The 13,521-nt window shown below is 40.3% G+C and overlaps 1 protein-coding gene and 1 non-coding gene across 2 annotated transcripts; both read left to right on the forward strand.

Moving 5' to 3' along the window:
* Positions 1-1,602: 1,602 nt before the first annotated feature.
* LOC148356728 (uncharacterized) lies at positions 1,603-9,638 on the forward strand. The gene is made up of 4 exons (XM_088346989.1): positions 1,603-1,681; positions 6,103-6,145; positions 6,208-6,337; positions 8,204-9,638. The coding sequence occupies exons 3-4, from the start codon at positions 6,209-6,211 to the stop codon at positions 8,522-8,524; spliced, it is 450 nt and encodes a 149-aa protein (XP_088203115.1). The 5' UTR covers positions 1,603-1,681; positions 6,103-6,145; position 6,208; the 3' UTR covers positions 8,525-9,638.
* Positions 9,639-13,362: 3,724 nt separating this feature from the next.
* trnaa-cgc (transfer RNA alanine (anticodon CGC)) lies at positions 13,363-13,434 on the forward strand. The gene has a single exon. It is a non-coding gene; the product is annotated as a tRNA-Ala (tRNA).
* The last annotated feature ends 87 nt before the right edge of the window (positions 13,435-13,521 follow it).

Below are 13,521 nucleotides of genomic sequence, written 5' to 3' on the forward strand. Positions count from 1 at the left end.
GACATCTAGTGGTCAAAAAATACAACACAAACGCCAGTGATTCGGCGATCGCTGGGCGGAAGAAGTGAGACAGAGTAGTCAGGTGCGGGAAAACAGGAAGCCAGAGGCAGACAAGATCGAAACCGGACAGGACAGACGGAATCTATACCGGATACAGGATATACGAGCAGGTACCAGACAGGACGGAACAGACGGATTCGATATCGGATACACGAACAAGATACTGGACAGACAGGATCGATACCAGATGCTGGAAACTGTAGCAAGATACCGGACAAGGCGGGACAGATGGAATCGATACTGGATACACGAGCAAGATACCGGGCAGACGGGTTCGATACCGGATACTGGAGCAAGATACTGGACAGGACGAGAAAGGCAGGATCGAAACCGGATACTGGAGACTGGAGCAAGATACCGGACAGGACGAGACAGACGGAATCAAAACCGGATACTGAAGACTGGAGCAAGCTATCGGACAGGACGAGACAGACGGGGTCGATACCGGACACACGAGGAAGATACCGGGCAGACGGGTTCAATACCGGATACTGGAGCAAGATACTGGACAGGACGTGAAAGACAGGATCGAAACTGGAGACTGGAGCAAGATACCGGACAGGACGAGACAGACGGGATCGAAACCGGATACTGAAGACTGGAGCAAGATATCGAACAGGACGAGACAGACGGGATCGATACCGGAGACTGGAGCAAGATACCGGACAGGACGAGACAGACGGGGTTGATACCGGATACTTGAGCAAGATACCGGACAGGACGAGACAGGCGGGATCGATACCGGATACTGGATACACGAGCAGGATACCGGGCAAAGTCAAAATACAAGTCTTGCAAGTGCAAAGGTTCGTTGACGGACTGTCAAGGAGTGAATGAGAGCACAGAGTTTAAATGGGAGGGAAGCCAATCAGCCAATATTGATAGTTGGGACTGCACACGGGCTCGGGCCATTCTGTCACATTTGTGGAGGTGGGACCAAATGCAGGAAGCCAGAACGGGAAAGGTAACCGAGAGCGGCCGATGGGCTTTTTCCTCGCCGCAGAGACAGAAAGGAGTGCCCGAGGGGGCTTTCTCCTTAAGACAGGAAATCAAAAGCCGCCACCGGGACAGGGATTTGAAGACTGGGCTCAGGTGTGTCCAGTTCCAAACTAGGTTGGCGCCCTGCGGGGAAAGGTGGCGTACCAGATCGAGATATAAAATCATTTTAATTTTGCAAAATCTGGAAAAATATTTGTATTTTTTGCATGTATTTCTTTTCAATATTTTGTGTTCTCTAACTTTTAAGTACGAAGTCAAACATCCTAGAATCAACTCTAATCCCATTTTTTTAGTTGCACTTCATTTTTGTTGTATTACAACTTGGCATGTTAAGGGCATTTTTCTTATTGCCACTTTATTTTGTGACATCCTGTATTAAACTGCAGTATGTATGTTTTTTTTCGCTTTAATCTGCAGAATCACTACTTACCTCCTACAATATTTGTGAAATGTCTTCCTCTTTCTATAAACATCATATCTACGGTATTGGCCATTTCCCTGCTTCACTCCTCCTTCACAACAGCTTGCATTTTTTTCCATCCCCCTAACTCGTATGTTGTACTCAAAGCAAGTCAAGTCTGCTGCGCTTATACATTTTCTCACCAACTAACTAACTTTTCGGGTAAGTTATTTTTGCTACGCTTATATGTTTTTTTTTTATTGTCATTAGTATTAACAGTAGAGTGCCTTTGTTACAACATGAGCTCATTATTACCTCAGGTAATTTTTTTGCAATTATTAGATTGTTCCTTCACTGCAAGCCATTTTTAAATAAAAATTGTCAGTACCTAAATGATACTGTATTTGATAAATCATTTTAGGATAGATCTTCAAAATGACATAAGATGATCTATCCCAGGCATTTCAAACTCAGTTTGGCTCAGGGGCCGGATCCAGACTTTATATCCTCAGGTGGAGAAAAAAAAGCAAATATTTATCTTTATTTTTCAGTACTTTTATCATTCAGCCTTCATTTGTAGCATACCCTCGAATTTATGATCACAGATGATGATGATAATGGATCCTTTTACGCACAACACATTTATTCACATACATTGGATAAAAATTATATTCATGTTTGGCATTGAATGTGTTTGTCATGATTACTGATGTGACTCAGCTGTGCCCGTTTATTTGGCGCCAACTGCCGCGGGTTCTGATTGGCTGACTGTCACTATTTGAACCCACTCCTGTCAATTCGTTGTTGTCAGTCCGTCTGCGAACCTCAGTTAACACTAGGCAAGCCCTTTTCAACCCTGACTCCCACCTGTCCCGATTTTGCTCCCGTCTGTCCCCGGCTTCGACACATTTTTTTATCCTGACCACGTCTGCTCTCCCGTCCCGACTTACGACCCGTTTTTGATGCCGACCACGTTTTTGCTCTCCTGTCATCGTGGCGCCAACCAGGTTTGGAACTATTGACCTGTTTTTTCCGTCCTTGACACCGCCATCGCTTGCTACGGAAGATCCACTTCTGTGTTCAGATTAGAGGTAAGATCGGGCCAAAAAAAAGCACCCGAGCCCGACGCAGGCCCGAGGGGTATTAAACCCGACCCGGACCGAGCCCGACTAATTAACTGGATTTGCTGGCCCGGCCCGAAAGGGGCCCGAAATTACATATTTTATTTATAAGGAGGGGTGATTTATGATAACAAATTAAACTCTGCCTTTTGTTACAACATCTAGGCCTAAGTTAAATAAAACTGTATAAACATTTACATGTTTTATATTTCTGTGTCTGCACTGCAGATGTTACATTAAGCGACAATCTGTCATTGACGGGTTTTTTTTTTTTGAGGTAGCGAAAACATTTAAGGGCGTCCGTCATTTTGACGACTTGATCATTGGGCCATAATCCACAGCAGCAGTAGTAGTACGTCCTTAAGATTTTAGCGCAGCACTTTCATTGAGTGGGTGTTGACGTGTTGTGCCCTTTTCCGACTCCTATGCAAATTCCCCCCCCCCCCTGATCGTATTCTATATAAAACGCTTATTAAAACAATAAAGCGAGCTAATTATAATAATTGGGAGATCCTAGTCTATATAACGCGTTTATTTAAACAATAAAGCGTGATTTTATTCTGCAAATTGCGTTTTTTAACGCGGATGAAAATGTCACCAACGTCAATGTACGCTTCCGACAAAAGCGATCGTATTCTATATAAAACGCTTATTAAAACAATAAAGCGAGCTAATTATAACAATTGGGAGATCCTAGTCTATATAACGCGTTTATTTAAACAATAAAGCGCGATCGTATTCTGCAAATTGCGTTTTTTAACGCGGATGAAAATGTCACCAACGTCAATGTACGCTTCCGACAAAAGCGATCGTATTCTATATAATACGCTTTAAAACAAAATAAAGCGAGCTAATTATAATAATTGGGAGATTCTAGTCTATATAACGCGTTTATTTAAACAATAAAGCGCGATCGTATTTTACAAAATGCGTTTGTTAATGCGGATGGAAAAGTCACCAACGTCACGTGCACAGAGCATGCTCTGGCTCCGTTAAAAGCAATTACAGCTCCTTCTCCGTTTTATCCAAATTATTTATTTTATAACAAGTATTCCTTGGTCTAGTATCCATACATAGTTTAAGTATATATTTTTAATGAACATATATTTATAATTATTAATTAATTAAAAAAAAAAAAAAAAAAAAAAAAAAAGCAGGACCGAACCCGACCCGACCCGACCGTATGACTGACATTTCAGGCCCGACCCGGCCCGAAATTGCCTCGGGTTCGGGTTCGGGTTCGGGCTCGGGCCATAAATCTTAGGTCCAGTTCAGATCACAATCCGCGTACGAGAGCGTCTTGCTTCCCGCGCCTAGCGAACACAGGATCATGGGCATAGCCCTTCCTCTTTCCTTAAATAAAACTTGTGAGAAATGTAACGCAAGGGTCCTGTTTCTGTTCTGGTCCTGACAGTGTTAACAATTTGTTTATTTTAACAGTTGAGAAAATGCTACTTTACATCGAACCAACTCACATAAAATTTAAAAGGGAGCTATAAATAAATGTATGCTTGCCCCAATTGGCATACAGCTTTGAAAAAAATACACTGAATGGGCAACAAAATCAGATTAAACTCCTAGGCTGGGCCCATTGAAGCTGAGAAAATACTGCACAATATTGTCTTTAACATGAAACCAGACCAGACTGGATGACAGCTTTTTTACACCTTTACTGCAGCTGGAACGAGCATTTGATTTGTATTTATTTAAAAAAAAAATCATAACTTAAAATAGAAATGAGCTCGGGACTTACTTTTTTACATACTCAAACATTTACGGCAAACTAGATTATATCACCTAACAGGCCAGATCCGGTCCACAGGCTTCTGGTTCAAAATGCCTGATCTATCCCCTCTACCTTTTTGTAATCTTTTTACGAACTGAAGAAAAAAAAGATAGGTAGTACAAAAGGAAGCGGTATGTTTGGACTCTCAGTCTGGGTGATAATTTCATCTAATGATGGAGGTGCAGCAATAAAGCTGTTTCCAAATTTCAAATTTATTGTTAAGGTTGATCGGTTATTCTTCCACCCACCCCTGTTGAAATTGTGTACCATAATTGACATTTTTACATTTTAATGGCAGTGACTGAGGTGAAACACTGCTTTTTAATGTTGCAGTTGTCATTGCTGTAGGAAACCTGCAAACCAACAAGCTGTCTGCCCACTTCCTGTGCATGCATACTTTTATCTTCATGCATACTGTGTGACATAGAGGAGTACGATGATTTTTGGAAGTGTTAAAAAAAGCAATTATGTGGCATGTAGAGTAGATATGACTTTTCTGGGTAGGTAGGGTTTTTTCATTTTTTTTGCACCATTTTGAAGTTTCCTCTAAGCCAGGGGTCACAACTCAATGAACATGGGGGCCGCCAGAAGGCCTGACCAAATTTGGTTTTCTACAAAAAAAAAAGAATAGGATAAAAAAAAAATTGTTTTAAAATATAAATTCTTTAATTCATTTTTCAAAATAAGATCTAAAAATACAAAGAGTTGATATAAAATGAATGAATCAATCAGTCATAAAATAATTCATAATCCGCTATGCAAAGCGGCGCTGGGCAGACTACGGCCCGTGGGCCACATGCAGCTTTTTCATCCAGCCTGCCAAACAAAAATGGTCAAAATATGATTACCTTTAAGTTTTTTTTGGCCTAACTTCCCCAATTGTTTATTTGTGTGTCTACAACAAAAATACTACGACAGAAATATTACAAAACTAAATATCAAATTTAGCAGACCTATTATATTATTTTTTCTTTCAGACAGGACCCACTTGCGTTACGTTTCTCTCAGTTTTATTGGAAGAAAGGGAAGGGTTGCACCCACGATCCAGTGATCGCTGGGCGCGGGAAGCAGGGTGCTCTGAACGCGGAGGTGGGACTTCTGTGGCAAGCGATGGCGGTGTCGGGAACAGAAAAAAACGAGTCAGTAGCCGGGACAGGAGAGCAAAAACGTGGTCAGGGTCAGGAACGAGTCGTAAGCCAGGAGAGGAGAATAGACGTGGTCAGGATCAAAAACGGGTCGAAGCTGGGGGACAGGAGCAAAAAACCGGTGGGAAAAAAAGGCTTGCCTAGTGTAAACTGAGGTTCGCAGACGGACTGAAAAAAGGGGATGGACAGGAGTGGGTACAAATAGAGACAGGGAGCCAATCAGAGTCCGAGGCAGTTGGCGCCAAAAGAGTGGGCACAGGTGATGCATATCGGTAATCATGACATAAATAATACACATTGTCTGTTGTTAAGTTTAGACTTTTGTATACAGTGCGCAAAAAAGTCAAAATAAGGAACTGGCATCTTACAAAATCTCCCTTTGAGAATAAAGGATAAACTTATTACTGTCCCTTTTAATCTTTTTATTAAGGCGGGGGCCTCCATCTACCATCCTGAAGGCCGCAAATGGCCCCTGAGTTTGAGGCGTTCCTAAAGGAGAACAAATACAATCAATTCATTGTCAAAGGACAAGTTTACGTATAAAATGTAAGCTTCCAAGATGAATTCACTATTGTCTTTTTCTTTTCACAGATCGTGAATTAAACCTTTTTAGGCAGGATTTTGCTTCGCAAAGGTGGGACAGAAAAGTAATTTTTAAACATCTTCACACTGTGACAGTTATCCCTTTGTTTTAAGTATGGGTGACTCCACTATCATCTTGCTCAGTGTCACCCTCATTACCTTGGTCATATTTCTTATTATCCTCTACAAGATGTTGAACAAGGAGACTGAAGGGAAATACACCTTGCGGCGTATCATCTTTAAGGTAATCCAAAATTCTTAAACTTGCAAAATGTGAGGGCGTAGTACATAGCTTTTGCATAAAATTTATATATGGTTCATCAGTATATTTGAATTACTTCATGAGATAATGCATTCTGAAGACCATACGTCTTGTTCCTGTCATCCTGAGCTGTGACGTCATCAAAGGAATACTAGCACCCTAGCACAGGGATCTCCAAACTTTTCAGATTTGTTAAGGTGAAAAAATGTGAGGGCCGACCACTGAGCCTGGCATTCGTTGAAAAATCTTTAATAAATTCACACTCTGTGAAAGGTTAGCAGTGCTTGGTGATCAGCGTCGCGACCTTGTAGCTTGCCTTTGTAGCGTTTTTATTTGACCCTCAGGGTCTTGTGCTGTTAAAACGGTTTCCAGTTGCTTCACCTTTTCACAGCGTTCCTTTCCAGTTAGCTTTTTGTAGTCAGCATGTCTGGTCTTGACATTATATTCTTTGAAAACAGCCACAGTCTCTTGGCAAATTAGGCAGACGCAGTTGTTTTGAAAAAATACTCCCATTTCCACTTTTCCTTTTTTTATTTACAGTTTCCATGTCGGAAATGAGGTGGGCTATAATTCGCACAGAAAGCCAAGGGCTGGGTGACTAAAGGCCTACCGCCATCACCTGCTGAATTTATTCTGTTTTACAATTAATTCTTTTACTGCGGTCAACAATATTGGCAGGCCACATATCATAAATTTCACAACAGAGGCCGTGGGCTGGTAAACTTTTGATCACGGGCTGCAACTGTCCCCAAGGCCAGACTTTAGATATCCCTGCCCTAGCAAGCAGGTCTCGGTATAGTTTCACGAGTGAATTAGTTGAAGAAGTTATGAGTGTTTTAAGCAAAGTTTTGCTTGTTTTTGTTGAGAATGCCAAGGCGTTGTATCGCAAATTGATGTATTAATTGTACAAAAACGGGTGACCAGCCAAAATGCAGCTAACTAGCAAAAAGCAGCCAGGCTAACCGTAGCCAATAGCGAAAAGCTTCTAAAGCGATAAACAGGAAGCCGGCCGGGAAGAAACTAGGGGGAAACGGGAAAATCGGCACTGACGCCAAGCTAGCCGGCCAAACAACACACAGTGGGCAGCCAAAAAGTGCTAATCGGTAGCAATTGAAACAGGAAAGCCCTCGGCAGCCCTGATGCTAATGGGGAACTAGTTGGAAAAAAAATATTCTAACTGCAACACAGTGGCACGGAGCTGAGTGGTTAGCATCTCCGCCGGCACGGTTCTCAGGTCATGGCTTCAAATCCAGCTACCAGCTTTCCTGTGCTGAGTTTGCATGTTCTCCCTGTGCTTGCGTGGCTTTCCTCCAGGCACTCCGGTTTCCCACATTCCAAAGACATGCATGTCAGATTGATTGGCCGGTCCAGTTGTCCCTAGGTCTGAATGAGCAATCGAGTGAGTTATCTGTCTGTGTGCCCTGTGACTGGCTGGCAACCGGTTCCGGGTGTCCCCTGCCCACTGCCTGAAAATAGCTGGATCCAACACCCCCGCGATCCTACTGAAAATAAGCAGTGCAGACAATAGATGAATGACTGCAACAACAACAAATGAACAGCCTACCTCCAAGAAGAAATTAGTGGAATCCAATGGCTGTTCACAACAATCATTCTCTGTTTTCGAGCTAGCCTCACATGTAGAGTTGATGGAATTCACCATTTTAAGAGTGATTTGTTCCTTCGATGACGTCAAAGCTCTACAGACAACAAGCCAGATAGCTCAACTAAATGTCTTGAGCCACCTGCTGCGTGGAATATTTTGCAACATATTTGAATAATTGTGGGGAGGAACACTACACGTTCTTTGCATAATTGAATAATAAAATTCTGTTTGAAAATTCTCTTAAGGAAGGAGGGCTCCTGGACCATGTGCGAAGGGCCGCGGATATCCTGGAGAACCACCTAGGAGTCCAACTTCGGCCCCACAGCAATTCTGAAGAGGATGGGGAAGAAATGCAGGATTTTCAAGGAGAGTCCCTAAAAAATGAGGACATTTGTGGTAGTAAATGTAGTAGTGAAGGTGAATATGATGAAGAACAAAGGTTGGCTGTCAACAAAAGTCGTGGCATCCTGTCAGAAGACGAGGGGGCTGACGCTTTTGTCAATATAAATCAGTTCTCAGGGAGTGTCCTGTGGTCTGGCAAAAATGTTGACCAGACTTATTTTTAAATGGTCATGTTACAAATTATTTTCATGAGCACTGTATCAAAAATGCTTCCTTCCATAAGCTTTAGCCATTGAGCCACACTAACCTTGGTGATGGAGAAGCCCAGAATGATGTAGCACCTATGCAGTTTAGGCAGAGGGAAGCATAACTGCTGGACTAGTTCTAGGTTTGATGAATGGTAATATTAATAGCATCCTGAGTCAGAATTTATTTGAGTAAAAAAATTGAGAAGCACTTAGTAGCCACAAAGGTGCAAATACAATTTAATGTTTCAATAGATTGTTTTCGGAGAAGACATGTTCAAACCAGTTCCTTTCATAAATTCCAATCATGTTAAGAAAGTTAAACATATTTGAATCTGTATAGTAACAATTAGAAGTTTCTACTCACATATTTGTTTTTTTTAAAGGAGCTGTACAGAATTTGTAACATTTTAACTCAATGCCGCCATCTCTTTGCTTGTGTTGTCATTACAACCTCATGATGCGCGTGGAAATACATGCATTTCTCGGACGTGCGCCAATAAACTCTTCTTTTTTTATCTTGGGGTTTGCGTTGGCACTTAGGCTCTCCTTGAAGCAGGCCTTTTCTTACTTTCACCATTTTCATGACACACTAACAAATAGGAACTAAAACAAAAACGTGTGGACGAACATGACTCCAGCACACTCCTCACCACCCATTCATCCTACTTTGTTTCGCCCCAAACAGCTTTGCTAAAAGTAAGATAAAAGCAGATGAAGTGGTGGTAAATAAGATCCTCCTCAAATGACCCCACCATTCTTAAGTCTTGTTTTTGCTGTAATGTTATTGGGTTTTTAAAAAAATTAATAATTGATTGTTTTTTTTCTCTGTAAATGGTCTGTATATTAACCCTTTGAACACACCTGACCTAACCACGTGACGACACCATGCTGGATGGCAGTAGGCGGAAGTAAACAGTGGACAAGGGCAGAAAACGTTCCACAACAACAACAAAAACAGCTATACTTTTCAACACCATTTGCAATGACTAGTCAAACGAATATTCTGCAGCTGTCAAGTGAGGTGGCTCATCCTGACATAAATTGTAAAAAGCCCTATTCAGAGAAACGGAGGATAACAATAGCGATGTTAGCTAGCGAGCGATGCTGTCCTCCTCCTGACATATTCACACATCTAAACAAACCATCTACTCTTCCTGATTTCAGTCCACACCATTTCTGAAGTATTTTTTTTGTATTTCTGTAGTACTTTTGTTGTACTTCGAGAGTAGATTTGTTGTTGTATATCCGTAGTATATTTCTTTGTATTTTTGTATTATTACACTAGTTTTATGATGACAGTATTTTTGGAGTATTACTGTAGTATTATTTTTTTTTAGTATTTTTGTACTCTCTCTGGGCACAACAACTACAACAAAATAACAGAAAGGCGGAGGAACAGAAATATTTTAAGCGAAATATGGAAAAATTAAATGTGTAACTTGGAATCCAAATGCTAAATATGATGATATAAATGATAATAATATTGTATTGTAAAGTTCATACTCAGGTAAAAAATTATTTGGAGCTAGATAGCTAGCCAAAATAGGAAAAAAAGATAAAATGTTAGTCCGATAGCATGCAAAAAATGTAAAAAGCAAGATAGCTTGCTAAATAGTTAAAACAGTACGAAGATAGCTAGCAACAAAGCTTAAAAAGTAGCCAGATAGCTAGCTAAAAAAAACCTGCACATTTTTTGCTCAATCTCTTTATGAAACCCACTTACTGGATCAAAGTTTTTGTACCACTAGGAGGCAGTAAATATTACACACAGTCCCTTTAAAGACAAACACTGCTCCAAATTTGACACTTTAAGCACTCACCTCCACGATATTATGGTTGATAGTGTCCAAGATTCTCTTTGGACTTATTGTTTTGAGTGTCTTTGACGTGACTTGTACCTACTTAACCTACAATTGCTTGAAAAATTATAAAATGTACTTCGTAAAATATGTTCGCTGCAAATCCTGGAAACCTTCATGACTTCCAGTGTGGCGCCTGGGCACAATTCGTGCCTTTTAGTGTATTTGCAGATAAAAATTGCCGTCTTCTGTTTTCATTAAGAGATGCAATTTTAAATCGGGCTTACAACCATGCAGAGCAATAAATCACCATCGTAAAAAGTGTTGGTTATATTCTTCTGCCGTCGTTGTTGATATTTGTTTCAACTCAAATCCTCATTCAAGGGCTGACGGCTAGATCTTTTCAGCCGTCCAGCTTGGATGTCATTCTGGCAACGTGACGTCACGTGCAAAGGGTCAATAGCGTATTTCAAGTCACTGAAGACCCCCCAAAGGGCTTTACAAATATGTACTTTACTCACCCAGTTTAACACTCACACACCTATAGCCAGGGTTGGGTAGGGTTACTTTAACTTGATTACTTTCAATTACTTTTGGATTACTCCAATACCAAATATGCTAATAAAAGACAAAAGAAACTAAATGTGAATAAAATTACTAAATTTTGTGCAGGCTTGGGGAGTAACGGAAGACATGGAACGGCATAAATGATGTTGGCAAGCTGTTTGGATTGATTTTCATTTTGTTTCTGTCGCATTTTATGTTAGTTTTGACGGAGATCAAAGCCAGGAGAGAAAGCTAACCACTTGTTGTGAGTCCTAATTTTATTCATATTTAGTTTATTTTGTCTTCTATTAGCATATTTGGTATTGGAGTAATCCAAAAGTAATTGAAAGTAATCAAGTTAAAGTAACTCTACCCAACCCTGCCCATAGCAGCGACGAGGCATTAGGGCAGGGGTAGGGAACCTAAGGCTCGGGAGCCATATATGGCTCTTTTCGTGAGTACATACGGCTCCAAAATAAAATGTAACTATTGCACATCTCTCTGCTGTGTTCCAAGGTCAAGTGATTTCATCCGATTTTGATCCACATAAAGCCGAAGCAACTTATTGCAGAAGTTCCATAAGAAACCATTTAAACTGATAAATAAAAATCCTGGCAAACGACTTTGATTGGGTGAGCAGTACAGGTGGGCGGATCCCGGCACACAGCGCAAGGCACTTCCTCCTCTCTCTCTCTCGCCCAGTACAGTCTACACCGAAAGTGAATATGATGATATGCTTATCGTTTGCAGTAGTTTGTAACATTTTTACAAAAGAACTTTGCATGCACATTGGATTGAAACCGTTATTAAAGACAAATTTCATGGAAAAAAAATGCCTCAACACTCTTAACTGAAGGTGGAAGACAAATCTTAAATGGAATATTTACATTGATTTGGGACACAGGATTTGGCATTATTATCATTTCATTATTATCATTTGATTAAATCATCAAATGACACACAGTGAAATCAAATGTGCTGAAGAATTAGCTTTTGTGTAGAGAGCGTGTTTGGCAGTTTTTTCAATTTTGTCTGAAAATATATGATGTGGCTCTCTCAATTTATTTCTAAAACAGTTTTTGCTTTAATGGCTCTTTGGGTCAAAAAGGTCCCTGACCAGTGTTCCCTCTCAGCTGCGCGCGTGCGCAATTGCGCACTGCTCGCACATTCTCGGCGCACAAGAAAATCTAGCCAGCGCACAAAAATGAGGGCTCAAAATTACTCATTAAGAAGCGACTTAAGTCAAAGTTACAGTGCATGAAGGTAAAAATACACGGGTTCCCCTGACGTTGTGTCCTAAATGCGGTGTTTTGAAGTCGAACGAAGTTGAGTAAAGTTAGTAGAGTATGTCGAGAACCGGCCTCTTCGGCTCGGCTCACTAAAAAGGGTCCTAAACGGCTCTTCAGATTGTTTTTGCTTCTTTAATCCCAACATGACCAAATATTAAGTAAAATTATGCACAAAATGACTTAAAGGAAGGGGGGAATAGAACAAAAAAGAAAAAAATACCAAAATCAAAAAGTAGTGACAAGCTGAGAAAAAATAAACAAACGGAAGAGGATAAAAGAATGAAACATTTTTTTAAAAGCCAGAAAAAAAGAAAAGAAAGAAATGTAGGAAAAAAGTAAATAGAGGACAAAAAGAAAAAAGTAACAGCTTGGAAAAAATAAACACAATGAGATTTTTTTCAAAGGAATTTTTAAAAAGTAGAAAAAAAAACACCGAAAAAAGAATGAAAAGTTTGTGTTGCATTCAAATAATTTCCAATTATATCAAGTGAATCTTGTTGCCAACATTGTATTTCCACTAATAAATGTGATTAAGTACAGTTCTGTATCTTACAACCGACTAAATAGGCCCCCAAAAACGTTAATATTATGCAACAAAATATATCAGGAAGTAAAAGGAAATGGATATCTTGTGAAAGAATTGTAAGAAAAAACGACGTTTGTAGGCCGTACAACCTTTGCAATAGTACATGAGTCAATTCATTCAAAAGAGAAAAATAATTTTGCATTGCCGGAAACTCAGCAAAATGTAACTTGATGTCAAGTTTTGGACATGTTTGATAATCAATTATCTTGCCACACTTGGCATTATGGTGGTTCACTGTTTTTGAAGCGTTGCTCACCGACTTTGTGTGAACGCTCAGACTCGTGGAAAATTACAGGGAACATTGTTCCTGACCCCTCCATTAGGGTTTCAGTGTCTGACATTCAACCTGGATGTGCTGGAAATCGAACTTTTATCAATTCTTAAGTTGTTTTCTTTTTTTTAGATTTATTTTGAGCTGAAACATAAGACAGAATCATTTCAGAAAATGGAATACATTTCATCAGAGTTTGAAGTAGAACCTTGCCCAGCTCCGGAGGCTGTTTGAGTTTGCTACCATTACTTTCGTAAACGTAACGCGTGCCCATCTGACAGGGGGCATTGTTATATATAATTTTGACGGACCACTGAACGAAGGGGGATGTAGCTCAGTGGTAGAGCGCATGCTTCGCATGTATGAGGTCCCGGGTTCAATCCCCGGCATCTCCACAGGGATGCTCTTTTACAACCGATACGTTTTTGGAGAGTCAAAAAAAAAAAGACCCTGATTCACTAAATAATAAATAAATAAAAAAA

This window comes from Urocampus carinirostris, chromosome 11 (assembly GCF_059441175.1).
Source record: "Urocampus carinirostris isolate Australia breed hairy pipefish chromosome 11, RoL_Ucar_1.0, whole genome shotgun sequence".
NCBI classification, from domain to species: domain Eukaryota; kingdom Metazoa; phylum Chordata; class Actinopteri; order Syngnathiformes; family Syngnathidae; genus Urocampus; species Urocampus carinirostris.

Excerpts from the sequence above, each read along its gene's own strand:
- LOC148356728 (XM_088346989.1), top strand. The coding sequence starts at position 6,209 with ATGGGTGACTCCACTATCATCTTGCTCAGTGTCACCCTCATTACCTTG. Across the intron at positions 6,338-8,203 it reads TGCGGCGTATCATCTTTAAG|GAAGGAGGGCTCCTGGACCA; the intron begins GTAATCCAAAAT and ends AATTCTCTTAAG.